Genomic DNA, 16917 nt, shown 5'->3' with positions numbered 1-16917 from the left:
ATATAAGCGCTATCACTTAATAATCCCAGTTTTCTGACTTTATTCCTTTTATTTTTATGACTATCGAACAATTTTATGACGTTCATAGCAACCTCGCACCACTGAGCCAGGGGACAACACTAACGCGCAGCGAAGCCTCAAAGCGTACTGCTGGAACGACTGTCGTAAAGTTGTCAAAACGGAATGCGGCAAGGTGGCACAGGCTAGAAAGAGAGGGTGGATGGGATTAGTTCTGTTAAACGAAAATGTGAAGATTTTATTATCGGGGCTGTAAATTGTACACATGTGGTTGCAGGGGTTTAGAGATTTTAGCGTTCGTACCATTGCATTTTAATCTATTGCAAATCTTGGTGTAAGTTGTTTTTGCGATGCTTTCGGCTTATTGTAAAAGTAACTTGATAACATGTGCAAAAGGACATGTACTTAGTCCCTTAGTGGACAGATACAGTGCTGTAGCTCTGTCTTGTGGATTGTGGAGCACGACAAACTTTATGAAAGCATCGCCGGCAACTTCGGAACAGAAAACATTCATAAAGCACACAAAGACAGAAAGGAAATCCTTCCAAAGGTTGAAAGCCCCGCTATCTTCCCGTGGACAGTCGCTAAACTTTGAAGAGTGCTTTACAGACGGGCTGCTTGTTCTCAGGTCAACTTTTAATACGGGACGTTGTGCTTTGCGTAAGGATAGTTCAGCTTCTGCTCTGCCAATTGCTGTACACCCAACACAACAAAACAGTTTTTCTTTTCAAACTCAGGGAAACACAGCTATTGACGGTAGGCTGAAAGGATGTTGGGAACATAGTATGAAATACTCCCGTTTGACTTTCGTTTCTACAAAACTTGAATCTGTCTTCCGCACAAATGCAACCTGGGGGGGCTCAGGTGTACCTCAATGCGGTAGGGGCTACAGCAGTACTACTTCTGGGAAGCCCCCAGGTGATGGCAATCATAGCCTGTCAAAAGAGAAGCGGAGTGGGAACGAATCGTCTCCTAACGCAGAGGAGAAGACCCTGTCTCGACCCGAAGGATTGTCTAATTTTAAAGAGCTGGTAGGTGCGGCTGGGAGTGTTGGCTGTAAAGGACAGAAGCGTCTGTAGTTTGATGAAGCAGGGAAGTCAGTTGTTATTCAACTTTGTATAAGGGGTAGGTTGCTACTCAAATACTGATCGACGGGTGACGGTCTTCATGTACAGTACACTGCTAGAGTCGGCTGGCTTACGCTGTGTGTCAGTGGGCAACTGTAGCAAACTTTTGTCACTTAAGCCAAGGTGATGAAGAAACATCGGAAGTGTTTTTACTATAAATAACAGAAGCGGCACCACTTGGATCTGCTCCGTATTGGATACATGTTAGAAACTGGCTAACATTATTGTTTTTTTCTAATGAAATTCTATATTATTGTGTTAATATATACACTGCTTTTATGTTGTAAATCTTTTCATTATTGGGCAAAAAGTAAATGAGTAAAAAAGTAAAATCTTTTGCGTTTTTTTCAAAGGAAATCTATTTTAATGTTAAAGCAACACACGTTTTTTTTTTATTTGTTTAGTATGAAAACCCATGGACGATTCCAAATTTCCTGTGCATGGCAAGAATTGGATTGTCTCCGGTTCTGGGGTACCTGATTGTGGAGAAGGATTTCAATTTATCTCTCTGCCTTTTTGTTTTGGCTGGAGTGACAGACCTGGTGAGTTAAATATTTGAAGAAGCACATATGTTTTTTAGGTTTTACAGTTTTGTACTTACTAACAAGTGGCTCCACCATTTTGCTGCACATTTGAAAATTAATTATACAAATTAGATTAGCTACAAAGTAGCTTCCAGTAAAGTGAATGAATAAAGTTGTTTAAAAGCAACAATGTGATTTTGCTCAATTTAAGCCAGACAGAACACTTTACACTCGACAGAACAATCACACTGAGATAAAAGGTTGTTACACGTGCAAAAAAAGTATCACCCAAAACAGTTATTTAGTTTTTCATTTTGGTTTTATTTTTAGTCTTCATATGAAGTGTTTTTAAAGGACAGACATAACTTTGCTCAATGTATTTTCTTCAAAGCTGGATGGCTACATTGCACGTAACTGGGCCAGTCAGAAATCTGCTTTGGGCAGTGCTCTTGACCCACTGGCAGATAAAATTCTCATCAGTGTTCTGTATATCAGCTTGACTTATGCGCATCTCATTCCAGGTAAGTAGAACAAGAATGTTGTTTGGTCAGCATCAGAAATATATGTCAAAGAATATTAGAGTGCCATGTGTCATGAGTGAAAGTTCAGGTGTTAATAGAAACAAATTATTTCAATACGTGTTTAAGCTGTCTTTTACCATTGATAATTGAAATAGATTAAAAAGGGGGCATCTTTGGGATCTAGTAAATTAAAGAGGTGTATAGTAGTTCAAGTAGGTAGCTGCATCAGCATGCTTAGGCTGCAAATGAACAAGTAGAGGTTTATTCCATGCTGAAAAAAGAAGAAAAAAGAACGTTTCAGCTGTGGAGCCCTCTTCTGATGACACCCGAGGAAGGCTCCACAGCTGAAATGTGTTTCTTTTCTTCTCTTTTCAGAATGGAATAAACTTGTTCCTAAAGAGGTACTGTATATGCTTTGCAGTATGTGGTCAATTAGATGTGAATCATATTCATTTTTTTTACTTCTGCAGAATTAGGACAATATTGAGCTTCTAGGCTTCTTTTTCAATATTTTTCTGTGTTATTTTTCAGCTCCACTGACTGCAATGGTTATTTCAAGAGACATTGCTTTGATTGCAGCTGTTTTTTATGTCCGATACAAAACTGTCCCACCTCCAGTAAGTAAATAAACAAATATAATTATGCACAGCAGCAGCATAGATTATATATAAATGCTTTGTGAGAATTCTAATACTGTTAAGATATAAAAAATAACATTGAGATGCAATTTGCTTTTAATATCTTGCTGTCAGTGGTAATCACTATTAAGATATCTATAAATATTTTGTTATTTTATTTTTGTTCTAAGTTTATTTTTGTTCTATTACAGTTAGAAAAGACCTTGAATGCCTTTTTTTCACTTTTTACATTGATGCTTTTTTGTACTAATGCAGTGCAAGATATAAATCATTTTATTTCATTTTTCTTAACAGAGAACCATTAGTAAGTACTTCAACCCATGTTACGCTACTGCTCAGTTGAAGCCAACATTTATTAGTAAGGTAAGACTCTTTATTAACTAAGCAGAACAGTGAACCAATGTACAGGTAGTTCTTATTTTATGCAGGGAATTAATTCCTGAAAAATGCCACATTATTTTAAAAAAATGTGAATGAAATCTTAATTCCTCATAGGAGTGTATGTACATGGGCGTAGAGGTGCCTTTCAGGACCACTCCCAGCAAGAGATTGAACTGCCAAAAACAGTGGCACACAATTTTACCTGCAAAATATTTATATAATTTTATAAAAATACATACTTTTAAATTAAATGTTTTTTTCGAGTAAAACAATTCAGTTTAATGTAAAATGTGAAATGAAGAGTGTTTTTACTGGTGGGTGATGAATGGTGTGGAAAATCGATCACACGCCTTTTAGTCCTTTTAGTCTACCAGCCTTTTGAATGCCATTCATTTTAATAAGTAACATCAATATATTTTCCTTTTTTAGGGGTAAATGTATTAGAATAACATGATTTGTAATTTTTTAAAGCAATTTATTCATTTGTTTTTTAAACAAATTCTTCAGTTTTTCCTAAGCATGCACCTGGTATGCGCAATGTACATTTTCTCTATTGCAAAAATGTGCTGGTTTGCTAGCCACAATTAAGCATATTAAAGTGAGAACTAGTTTATTCTAAATTAAGAAATTGAATATTTTTGGAGGCATGTTGTATGAGAAATGGAGAATGTAATCTGAGGGTTGTTTTGTCAAAAGTATCATCTAGAGGTCTCATTTAGGAGCGGTGTAAGCTTTATGTTTTTGATTGTTACCATCTTTTGTGATGTTCCTGCAAATCATAAAGCATTAATAGTGAACAGAGGAATGAAGTATTAATTATTTTAGGTAATTTGACATCTATTATAAATAGATTAAACTGCATAAAGTATAGTCTTTATATAAATCTTTAAATAAAGTAGATACTGAAAAGTATATATTTTAAAATAGATTAAGCTAATTATATAAATAATCTGTACAATAGATTATTCCACATATATTGGTCTATGTACTTTTCAGATAGCTATCTATTTCATTTAAGCTCTACTCTCCTATTACCTCACAGTCAATATGGTAAATAGGTTTTTGTTTGTATTTCTCTCACATTTTTTCTTGAAGTATCTCTTGAGTGTTTCATATTGAAGTGTAATAAGACGGTGAAGGTTTGTGAGAGTCAGGAATTGTGCCGTGTTTTTATGTTGCTGTGCAGGTGAACACTGCGGTCCAGCTGGCTCTAGTGGCTGCGTCTTTAGCTGCACCTGTCTTTCACTATGTGGACAGCATATTCCTTCAGGCTCTGTGGTAAGTACATGCAGTATAATGCAGGTTTGTCGTACAGGAACCGTGTTTATAAATATTATAGACCTCACTAGTTGTAAAATAAGCAGGATTCAGGGATAAGATATAGTAAGAAATAAGAAATCTGTAACAGAATTTTCAGCTGTATTTATCATTGAGTGACTGTAGCATTTTGTAATAAGAGAATGCTGTGGATTAAGCTGAAGAAGTCAACATTTAAGTATGATTTTAGATTTTCTTTATGTATAATAGAAAGATTCTGATCAGCATTTGTTTGATATAATTATATCAGATCACCTGGAAAAACTGAGTAACATGGATCCACAGAATCACCATTTATTTATTTTTATTTTTCAGGTATGTTACAGGACTCACAACAACAGCATCTGCATACAGCTATTACCACTATGGTAAAAAGACTGTCCAAGTGTTAAACAATACAAAATAATTTTTGGCAAAAACACTGTACTTCAACACTAAAGCAGAATTATGTGATTCATTACAGTTTTTTTGATGATCAATGCAAATAATATCTAAACTTTGGAAATTGTACTTTTCAAGGAAAACAATTATGGAATTTCTGTGCTATATCTGTAACTGACGGTTGATTTACACTTTACTGATTCACACCAATCACAAGGGAATTTAAGTTCCGATCAACTGAATTTGATTTGCGCTTAAAATGGTAAAATTTTCAAAATGTCACATAAACTTGGGGACATGTTTTATATTCAGTTAAGATTCAGCCTCTCTTATGGAAGCCTCATCATGAACACCTAAACATTTTTAAATGTTTATATCATGAGGAATCTGAAAATTTTCTGACATAATTAATTAAAAAAATAGACAATCACAAAACTTGTCTGCCTTTTCTATGTGTTGATGCAGTTACAAGGAGGATAAAGCTTAAAATACTGTTGCACACATTTAAGAATTGCTGTCAGTGGTATATCGGATGCTTTTACACTGCATGTGTTGAAATATTAAACAAGAATATAATACTCCGATTGAATTTTCCAAAACGAAAGACTTCTGAATACCAGTCATTCCACACAAACGCAAGATCTTTACATTGAACTTGGAAAAGTCATGTCCTCTATATAAGAGGCAGCAATGTCAAATATGGTAATAATAATTAAACTTATTTGGTTGTTTTAGAAAATAGTTAAAGATTGTGATACCTCACTTATGCAATATGTTGATAAGTATGTCAGTGATTCATAAGGATCAAAACACAGTGCAGTCAAGAAAAAATGTTATACACTTTGATGGTAATGAAAAAAACATTATTGATGGAAAATATAATCATGGAAAATATCACTGAATGGAACTGAATTTTAATTAACCTTATACAATAATGACTTTGTGTTGTTGTAATGACTTTCAACAATTCTTGGACATTTCCAGTTTTTCTTTCTACCCTTGAGGCAATGTTTTCTATGTCTTGAAAGTGGTTGCTGATGCAGCCTGTTTCTCTTCAAAGTCACAGAATGCTGGATTGGAGATGGAGACTAAACTGGCAAGAAATGCCGTTTCAGCAGGCGGGGGTAGCTTTTTGCAAAGTTTACATATGCAGATAGCCTGTACAATCACAACAAGCAGTAGAAGTCCAGCCACACTGGCTAAGGCATAAACAAAAGCAATATTGTCCATGTCAGTTGTGAATGTCGTACAGTGCTCATTTGAAACACCTGCTTTGTTCTTTGCTAAAACGCAAATGTTGTATGCCTTGCCTGCCAACAGCTCATAAACGGTCAACTTTCTAAACATGGGGCTGATGCTTTTAATTGTATTAACTTTTCCTTCCTGCTTGATCTTCAGCTGGTACTCCTCTACAACAGAGTAAGGTGCACACCACTGAATTTCTGCAGACTTGTGTGTAATCCCGGATACCTCTGCCATTGTCGGAGGATCGGGACAGACTGTTTCTTGTGATAAACCTGGGCATAAACAGTTGTGAATTCGGGCAAGTTCTGAGCAAGGCCGTTGGAGGTGCCTACATCGATCATAATTACATTCTTTCCTGCCTAAGTAGGTCTCGGGCTCAGCTTCATGTGAGTAGTCATTATAATCCAGAAAATCTTGTTTAAAAATTGGTATAGTTGCCATTTTCTGAGTCGGCTTTTTTTGCGGTGGGCTTTTGATGGTGGTTCTTTTTAAATCTGAGGCTGATGAGGTGATTGTCCTTTCTGTGTGGACTGTTGATGCAGGTATATTCATTAAAATGGGGGATTGATGCGTACTCCAGGATTTATGTTCTGTAGCATAGTGAGCTGTGGTGGGAGATGTAACTACAGTTGTTTGATGCACACTTGGAATTGAGACATTTGTTGATGCGCTGTACCTGAAAATGTAATTAATCCATGAGATAAACAGATGACAGCATACAAATATACATATATACACATGCAAAGAATTTTACAAAAATAAGAAGTTTTTAGTATACATTGTTTAAATGGTTACATTGTTGATATTGTTAAAAAAATTGACCATGGTGTTTCAGACAAATGTTGTTTTTTAACCATTTAAAAACATTTTTTCACTTGAAATAGAGCCTATTATAAAAGACTCTTTCAGAAGGTTCTTGAATGTAGTTGACCCATTTAGATGACAGTGTGGTGAAAGCTGGCACACATACAGACGAAACCATGAGGAACATAAGGTGTAAACCAAATACACCAACTGATGCAGGATCTTCTGTAAAGTTGTTGTCTATGAAAATTGTCCCATGTGGTTCGATTTGTACAGTGCATGTTCATGAAATACTACTTTTTCTACTAACATTTCTCACAACAAAGTTGAATATAACTACTTATGGTTGTGAGAAAAAGTTTGTGAACCCTTTGGAATTATCTGGATTTCTGCATGAATGGCTTCTAAAATGTGATCTTATCTACATCTAAGTCATAATAATAAATAAAGCCTGTTTTATTTAACAACACACACAACATTTTGTCATGTCTTTATTGAACAAATAGTTTAAACAATCATGATCATTGATGGAAAAAGAATGTAAAAGTATGTAATTGGAGTCAGGTATTCCAATCAGTGAGTCAGCTGTTCCAATCAATTCAGGTGTGGGTTTGCCATTTGAAAATCCCACAATTTTGGTTACCTGCTCTTCACAACAGAGTTCTGTTCAAGTGCAATATGGCCCAATCAAAAGATTTCAAGGGACCTCAGAAGAAGAGTTGTTGAAGCCCATAAGACTAGAACTGGAGCGCCATTGCTACTTTCCCTAGGAGTGGCCATATAATCCTCAATCAGATGACAAAGAACCCTAGAGTGACAGCTAAGTAATTGCAGTAACATCTGTGTTCATGTGTCTACCACAAGAAAAACACTGAACAAGGTTAGCACAGAGGAAACCACTGCTCTCCAAAAAAAACTTTGCTGCCTGTCTCAAGTTTGCTAAAGACCACTTGGATGTTCCACAACACTTCTAGGACAATGTTTTGTGGACAGATGAGACAAAAGTTGAACTTTTTGATAAATGTACACAGCGTTGTGTTTGGAAAAAACAAAACACTGTATAGCAATGCCAAAAGCTCATCGCAACTTTGAAGCATGGTGGAGGGAGTATAATGATGTGGGGCTGCTTTGCTGACTCAGGGCCTGGACGGCTTGCAATCATTTAGGGACCAATTCCAAGTTGTATCAGGAAATTCTACAGCAGAATGTCAGGGTGTCTGTATACGATCTATAACTCAAAAGAAGTTGAGTTATGCAACATGACGATCGACAACACAGGGGTAAATCAACAACAGAGTGGCTAAAACAGAAGAAATTCCATATTTTAGAATGGCCAAGTCAGAGCCCTGACCTCAAACCATTGATAAGATAAGATCACTTTATTATCCATTTACAATTTCTTGCATTAGGAATTTGTCTTTTCGCATTCCCCAGCTTGCTCTCCATGAGACACACAGACAGGGAGAGAAGCTTGGGGTCAGAGCACAGGGTCAGCCATTTATATGGCACCCCTGGAGCAGCTGGGGTTAAGGGCCTTGCTCAGGGGCCCAACAGAGTAGGATTCCTCTGCCGGCCGCAGGATTTGAACTGGCAACCTTCCAGCCACAGGCACAGATCCTGAGCCACAGTGCTGTGGTGTGATCTGAAGCAGGTCATTCAAACAAGCGTCACGAATTGCACTCACGCTTGCAAGCGCTCCCGCATTCCCATGAGCTCTTCTCTCCCCAAACGTTCACGCACCAATCTTCTCAGCACTATTTAAACCCTCACTAGTCTTCCTTTCCTTGCTCACGATTGAGGTCTCCTCCCTGAGCTCCGTACTTGTACGTTCCCAACCCACGTTTACTAGTGTTAGATCCCCGGCAATTCGACTCTACGCTTCACTCCGATTATGCCTTCGCCGCCCAATTTGGTACCGACGCACCCTAGATGCCTTCCCGGATTTTGGACCCTGCTTTTCTACTCGACCACATCTTTGCATCCCATCTCTACTCCAAACCTTCCTCTCTGAAGAGCCTCGCATAGGATCCCAATCCTCTGAAGTCCGGTCCACCGTGACAGCAAGACATCCCAAAAATATACATGAACTGAAACAGTTTTATATAAAGGAATGTGCCAAAATACCTGCTAACCGCTGCGCAGGTCTGATCAGCAGCTACAGAAAGTGTTTGGTTGAGGTTATTGCCAGTAAAGGAGGTTCCACTAATTACTAACGGTTCGCATACTTTTTCCGTCAATGACCTTGAATGTTTAAACCGTTTGTTCAATAAAGTTATGGCAATGTAAAATGTTGTTTGTTAAATAAAGCTGTCTTTATTATTATGACTTAGATGAAGATCAGATCACATTTTAGGAGCCATTCATGCAGAAATCCGTATAAATTTTAAGGGTTCACAAACTTATTCTCACAACTGTCAGCTGTTTTTGTTTGTATTTGAATTATTATAGAGCTTACCTTTTCAATGTAGGATTCAGAAGGCAGAGTTTTCTTAGAGCTATACTGTCATTGCCACTTGTAGGCTCAATAATATTATTTGTAACGGATGTGTTCAGTATTGATTGATCACAACTGAAAAATAGTACATTGAACATAAACAATACATTTAAATGTATTACAATCCTTTTTAATTACATATGTGCATGATTAGTTTTGCTAACATTAATATTTTAATTGTAGCCAATGCACTTAACATGTATCTTATGACATCCTTGAGGCTAAGGTAATCAATCTTAGTGATTCAGTAGTCATGTTCTTAAACCATAAACAAGCCACATTGTAATATAAATCTGCTTATACACAACACAATGTGCTATTTTGAATGTATACAGTATTACACTGAGTACACATATTTTATGAAACGTCTAATTGAGGTCCTAATTATCTACATTGTGTCTGAGATATTAATTGTTTTGCAAAACAACATGCTTAAATTATCTTTTAACATGGGTCACCTAATCTGGAATTGACCATAATGACATTGATTAGTTTGGCAAGACAGACGACTTAATGAACTTGCATTCTTTTAGTGTGCATTTCAGAATTTAAATATTACAAGCTATTTTTTAATAACATGTTATTAAGGCCTTTTTGATGTATAAAACCTAACCTTTTGTATACTATTCTAGAAACAATAAGCACTTTTAAATTAAAGTTTTTATTTCTGATATGTTATCAGTATCTTACCTGAGGGATAATTCTATTGCTTTGTCATTTTGGGAATAATCTATTTTCATTGCTAAGGGTGACTCCTCAGAATGTATCATCTTTAATTTGGGCATACAGTCTTTAGGAAAATCTGAAATATTTTTATTTCTTAAATAGAGTTGTTCTACATTCTTGAAATATATGCACCATGGATCATCTGCAAATAAAAAAAAAGTTTTAGGAATTGGAGCCTGATATCAAAGAACAGTGTCCGTCCATTGCACAAATTAAAATGATTTAATTTACAGAAATGTACAACTCCTGCTACAACTTTTAGATTATTTTAAATTTCCCGAAAACATGCAAATAAAAGAGCATTTTGACAATAATAGCTATATCTGAAGCTAATTTGTAATATTCTGTAATAATCAACTCTATATACATTACTCGAACAAAGAAATATATTATGCCATATGAACAGTGGATAGGTGCAGATAACTTTAATATGATTGGTCTTTGAATCTAGTTCTTGAGAGGCATTAAAAACAACTAATCCGATAAGTAGGTTTAAATACTCATTGTTTCATTTTAGTGACTGTCAAATATTTTGAATTACTTTATACTTGAGTATGTGATGCTAAAAAGTAAAAATAGGCTTATAATTTATTTTTTTAAACAAAAGGATTAATACAATATTTTTTTATGGTTTATACAATAAACCATTACACATGCACCCAAAATAGGTATGCAAAAAACATTTTTACTTTAAAATAAAATCACACTTGCCTTTTACAATAGTAATATTGGTATCACTCATGACAAGCTCCCTGATGATTCCTGTAGAGATATTGGATCCTCCAGAGAAGTTCAAATTAAAATCATTTTGTGATAGATCAAGGTGCTTCAGAATTGGCATAGCCTCTAAGTCTCGGAGATTCACAGTGCTAATTGCATTTCGTGCAACAGATAAATATTGCAGCTTGGGCCATTGTGGTGCATGTGGAAATGCCTGTAGTCTGTTGTAGCTAAGATCTAACAATTCCAGGTTCACCACTTGTTTCAGAAAAACTTCTTTTATATCATTACCATGGAGTATCAGGTTGTGCAAGTGTGTGAGGTTTTGCAAACTGTGGTCTGTTAAGTACAAAATATTATTTCTGCTCAAGTCCAGTGTTTTTAAAGTGGGTGGTAAACAGGGTGGAATCTCTATTATGTTGTTATTTGATATGTTTAGAATTTCAATTTTAAGATCGCTTAATATCCCACAGGAAAGGTTGTATAGGTTTTTATTAGAGAGATCTATTATCAGGTTGTTGTTTTCTGTGTTCATGAAATTAGAAATCTGATTATTTGTGATTTTGCTGTCAGTATTCCAAACTATAGAGGTGGTCAAAACACACCCTAGTATCAGAAGCATTTTATTTGTTCTTTATGCGTCCTGAAATAAAACAAGTTTTGTTATTTTATTTTGCATTTTAGTGCAGCAGTTTTATTAAAATACAGTACAAGTTTACAACATATCATTGTACCAAAATAGACAATAGAATCAATTTAGAACTTAAAAGTAGAATAATACAGTTTTTGTTATCTTTATATTACTGGATATTTGTTAGGGGGAATACAACTAAGGAAGAAACCACATAAGGTTTATTATTTCTTGGGCTTTGCCAACCCTGCTTTTTAAGTTTGTTTCTTAAAAAGTCACGCGTCTTGAATACAATTTAATAATTTAACATAAAAAATACACACTGTAAAAATAAATCACAAGGCATGTAATTAGACCTTAACTGTAGCCTTCCATTTTGTCTTTGACCACAATTCTTTAAAGGTTTTAGCTGTGGATCATCACATCTTTTGTCTATTTTATTCAGTCTTTACTGTTCAACAAACAGTGTAAATCAAGTAATTCCATCTTTGTCTAATCCATCTTAAGGTAAATTGTAAATGTTGTAATTAATGGTACTCACCAGAATCAAAATGAAATCGGTATGTGTTTTTCCTTTGAAGCAACTGGTATGCTCTTACTTGTAATATTAAAAGGTTCTGACGCCACACAAACTCCACTTTGTCTCTTAACATACCAAAAAGGAGGGGGAGGGCCGAGTGTAGGGTCATGTTGCTGTTATCTAACAGCTGAAGGGAGTAAACTTATCAGTTCTTTTTCAGTAAGAAGCTGAGATCATCAACTCAGTTTTACCTAAGATATCCTTATAGTAATAAAAATGTTCATGAGCTTTGTGTAACATTAAAACTGTTTTTCACACCCAGTCATACATACAAAACCCTTTGATATGCTAAGTATGTACGTGTTTTCTTTCTGTTGTCAATGACATTCCACACATCATAACCCATGTGTGTAATGACCTTGAAAATAAAGAAAAAAATAAGGTTGGAAACAATTCTGATTGAATGGACAAAAGTGGTACACCTTTTTCAGGTTCAGGATGTACAGAATATGTACAGTGGCTATAAGAAGTATTCACCTCCCTTGGACTTTTTCATATTTTATTGTATTTCAATTCAGAATCATAATTTATTTACTGGGAAATTCTTGTCATTGATCAACACAAAATATTCTATAATGTCAAAGTGAAAACAACATTTTCCAGATCCTCGTAAATTAAATATAAATATAATACCAGAAATAACTGCATAATTATTCACCCCCTTTGCTATGGAACACCATATTACTATGGAAATATGTAACTGCTAGCAGGGGGACAGGGGAAGACCACAAAACAATTCATACAGTATGTTGCATTTGAGAAATTTACATTTCAAAATACATTTCAAATGTCCTATGTTTCTTTTATACAGTGATTGTCCAGATAACTATCATTTGAAAAGGCAGTGCATATTTGCATATGATCCTTGTTAAATTCTCTTTGATGCATTTACAGTCAATTTTGATTTTCATCTTTAATGTTTTTTGCACCTTGCTTTTTGTTTTGATAAAAGGTTTTGATAAACATTTAATGCAGTTAAGCATTTAATGGCAACTCTCAAGTGTTCAGAAATAGCTCTGGGTGAGGAGGGACAATCTCAGAAATTAAGGAAATGAAAATCAAACTTCATCAAACTTTAGCAAATAGAGTTTGGGAGTTGTGTATGACTTTCTAAAAAACTTTTAAGATGTCAACATGTAGAGAAGGATGTTAAAATATTGTACATTTTAAGCATTCTCTTTGTATTAAGCACAATTAATGCACAAAAAAAGAACACAATTAAAACACCTTTTTTTGTATACAGGACAGAAAGAGAAACAAATAAGCTGAAAAAATATCATACAGTTACTGAACATATTATCTGAATAACCCATTTCATGTATCCCTTTAAAAACTTAATTCAGATTTTACTTGGATAAAGATAAGAATGCCAGGGAAAAGTTAAGAATGGCCATTTATAATAATATGACTAAAGCAATGTAAATCTATGGAATTTTCACACACCACTGGCTGTACCCAGCACTAGCTTGCACCAGTCAAGAAACTCAAAGACTCTCAGTCTCTATGGTTACAAGAAAAACTAACATTTTCCCAGATAGATTCCCTTATACCCTATCCCCCCCCCCCCCCCACACACACATACTGTACCACACTTAAACCAACCAAAACATCCATACAAAACATATATTCAGAATGCAGTTAATCTAAGCATTTAATGCATTATTTTGCAAAGAAAAAGGTCATTGTACATTAAAGTTACAAATTGCCAGACTAACAGAGCACTGTTTTTTTATACAATCGAGACAACTTTCAAACCTTCACTGACAGAGACCAGATGACACCATGTAGATGGGAAAGTTAGATTCAAAATATTACTACACAGTATAGACAAAAGTCTCAAATCAGTCTTCAAAAAACATTCTTTGTTTCCTTGAAAATGTATGGAATGTGAAATGTCAACAGTAGAACTCTATCTTATCTCGTAAGGAATACCCCTGACATACTTCTCCTATTATCAAATTTAAACCACCTTAATGGGAAATATTACACTCCTAAAATAACTGTAAAAATTACTACTACCTGATTATACTGATTGCAAGTTAACATTTATTGCTTACAATTTCATAAATACAATCTTATTGATTTCTTATTGAAGATTGGTTGTTATCCTTTTCAAGAATGAATTCTTTGGCATTCAGTCATGATGGGATGTCACCATAAAATTTGAACAATATATTGGAAAAATATTAGCTTATAGACCTACAGAATGCCTTTTTTCAAAATTATTTTTCAAGATATTTTTTTAAAATCTGAATACTTTTTCCTTCAATTCTAGAGCATAGTTTGCAAAACCAATTATTTATTTATCGTATGCTGTAAACCCAGATCTATAACAGCAGAGATTAGTTAGTAGGAAGAGTGTGTACACTGCTGCCACTTAGAAAGATACCTGATGCCTGCAGGTATCAGGCTGGAGACATTATCATTATCACAGAGCAAACCAAGGACCCTGATACCTGACCTAATCCAGTTTCGGTAAACACAGGTACACTGTCCATACAAAGTAAAAAAATAGCAGAATCTCTTCTCTGGACAGATGCTTTTACTCTTTGTGACCTGCAAATGAATTTGGACCCTTCCACAGTTTTCAAATTTTGTTGCTTTAAAACTTGAAGTCATTTTGAAGTAGCAATATTTATGTACCCTATCTACTCCACATATTTAAAGTAAAAACCAAAACAAAGAAAATAGATGCAAAATAGGTGCAAAAAGTCAACCTTAAGAGCCACACAATTAGTTGGTCTCTGTCAGTGTGCATTAACAATGGTTTACATGATTTCAGAATAAATACACATATCTCTGTAAGGTCCATGAATCCAGGAATGAATTTCAAGTGAAGATTAAATCTGAAAGACTAAGGATCTTTAAAATAATTCAAGGATAAAGCTGAATAATATTACAGATAAGGTAAAGGGTATTAAACATTTTAAAGAACCTTAATCTCTAAAAGCAAGGTGAAGTCAATCATTAAGAAGTACAGTAGAAGACACCCAGATGTTGCCTAGATCAGACTGCTCCTCCAAAATGAGCAGTCAAGGGAGGCAACTGGGTAAGGATGCCAAAGGCAGCTTTGAAGGTTACGCAGCTTAATAGGTGAGATGAGAGAAAATGTCCATGGTCATTTCTACAAAAGGCGCTTTATGGAACTATAAAGACATCTCGAGTACCTCAAGGGCTTTTCAACAAAGTGATACTGCAAATATGTGGCAAAAGGTGATGTGCTCAGACATCAGACATTAGAACTTTTCGGTCTAAATGCAAAGCATTGCATCTGATGCAAACTCAAGAAGCATGGTGGTGGCAGCATTATGTAATATGTCTTCTCATTAGCAGGTACCGAGAAGCTTGTCAAATAGGATCTGGACATAAATGGAGCAAACTACTGTCAAATCTTAAGAGGAAAACTTGCTTCAGACATAAAACTGAGACTGAGAAATTCACCTTTCAGCATGAAAAAAGGCCAAAGCTACACTGGGCTGGCTCAATACAGTAAGTAAGCAAATGCCCTCGACCTTCTTTTGAATGTTTCCTCACTTCTGAATTCTTCTAGAATATAGTTTGCTCCTTGTTTTGAATAGCAGAGCATATGTTCAAGTTATTTTCCTGAAGCTGCTTACTACTGAGGTTAATCTCAAAAAGGTTGTTGTATCATAAAATGAGTGAAGTCACAAATTTGAACTTGGAAAGGCCATTTGAAAGAGCTTTTGTTTCTGAATGTGTCATATTGCCAGAATTTGCCCAGTGGTAAATCTCTCTTCACTGATTAATGTTTCTATTCTAAAAAAATGCGTCACAAAATTAGGAGGGAATGTTTTGAGCTTGATAAACTCACAGTAAAGGGACTTAGAATTTCCTTAAATAACAGGACAGTAAGCTGTCTTTATCAAGGTTCAATTTACATAAAACAAGGTTGTCACTTGGTGCTGCTGCTTCCTCCTTCCTCCTTCCTTTCCTTCCCTGTCTGTCTTTATCTCCTTTCCCTGACCACTCTCTCTCATTTTTTATGCTCTCTTAATGCGTGTTAAACGTTTATTCTTCATTATGAGTAACCAGAGCAACTCTCCAGAAGCTTCCTTTTGATCCTCTCTCTTAGCCCACCTACAGCTACATACTGTACTTTCTACCCATTGTTTTAGACCTCTTAAGTGGAAACAATATTATCAAATGAATGTTGATAAATAAATGACTAATTAATCAATGAACCTTACTTCTTACTACAAGTAACCAGTTATAAGATAGAAAAGTTCATAATTATGCACCCCAATATCCTGTAGCTCAGTTTAATAATGCTTAAACATACTCACATTCTGGATTTATAATGTTGAAAGACAATAACTCTGTGTATCCGCTCTATGGTAGTAACACAGGCGGTAGTGCAGGCGAGAAGCAGTAGTGATGTACCCTTGTGGAATGGAGTGACAGAATGCAGGGCACAATTCAGGTCTTATTGTCTTGATTTGAGCACAAACTCTCAGAATTGTCTAGGAATAAAATACCTACATGTGAATTGAAATAATGCCATTTGTTACAGTATTTCTATTTTTGAAATATGTTTTACTTTTCTTACATTACTTTTTAAAATTTTTCCTCAAATTTGATGCTTCATTTAGCTTGGTGTCATAGGGAGCTTCTCTAGCTTGCCTATATAAACTTAAAGAACTACAATTAGTGGCAACCTGAAGAAAAAATAATCAAATCAATTGTGAAATGGAAATACTAATCTTAAAGCATTGATGTTGATTCTAAGTTTATGAAGCAACACCAGAAGATGCAACCAAGTATTGTTTAGTATTATAGTCCACCAGCACTA

General features: G+C 35.2%; 2 protein-coding genes across 2 annotated transcripts; one reads left to right on the top strand and one right to left on the bottom strand.

Annotated features, from left to right (window-relative positions):
• Positions 1-164: 164 nt before the first annotated feature.
• Positions 165-5342, top strand: crls1 (cardiolipin synthase 1). The gene is made up of 7 exons (XM_088625602.1): positions 165-1049; positions 1550-1687; positions 2061-2190; positions 2722-2807; positions 3123-3191; positions 4396-4487; positions 4842-5342. Exons 1-7 carry the CDS (start codon positions 369-371, stop codon positions 4930-4932), a joined length of 1287 nt encoding a protein of 428 aa, XP_088481728.1. The 5' UTR covers positions 165-368; the 3' UTR covers positions 4933-5342.
• Positions 4807-16909, bottom strand: LOC148674877 (leucine-rich repeat neuronal protein 4-like). Its single transcript, XM_088625603.1, has 5 exons — positions 12069-16909; positions 10888-11539; positions 10141-10318; positions 9412-9525; positions 4807-6828 (listed from the first exon to the last, which is right to left on the bottom strand). The coding sequence occupies exons 2-5, from the start codon at positions 11516-11518 to the stop codon at positions 5922-5924; spliced, it is 1830 nt and encodes a 609-aa protein (XP_088481729.1). The 5' UTR covers positions 11519-11539; positions 12069-16909; the 3' UTR covers positions 4807-5921.
• Between the last annotated feature and the right edge of the window lie 8 nt (positions 16910-16917).

The sequence above is a fragment of the Lepisosteus platostomus genome, chromosome 3 (genome assembly GCF_059453375.1).
Source record: "Lepisosteus platostomus isolate fLepPlt1 chromosome 3, fLepPlt1.hap1, whole genome shotgun sequence".
Taxonomy (NCBI): domain Eukaryota; kingdom Metazoa; phylum Chordata; class Actinopteri; order Semionotiformes; family Lepisosteidae; genus Lepisosteus; species Lepisosteus platostomus.
Note: the sequence above shows the minus strand (reverse complement) of the source record. Positions and strands in the feature narration are given on the sequence as shown.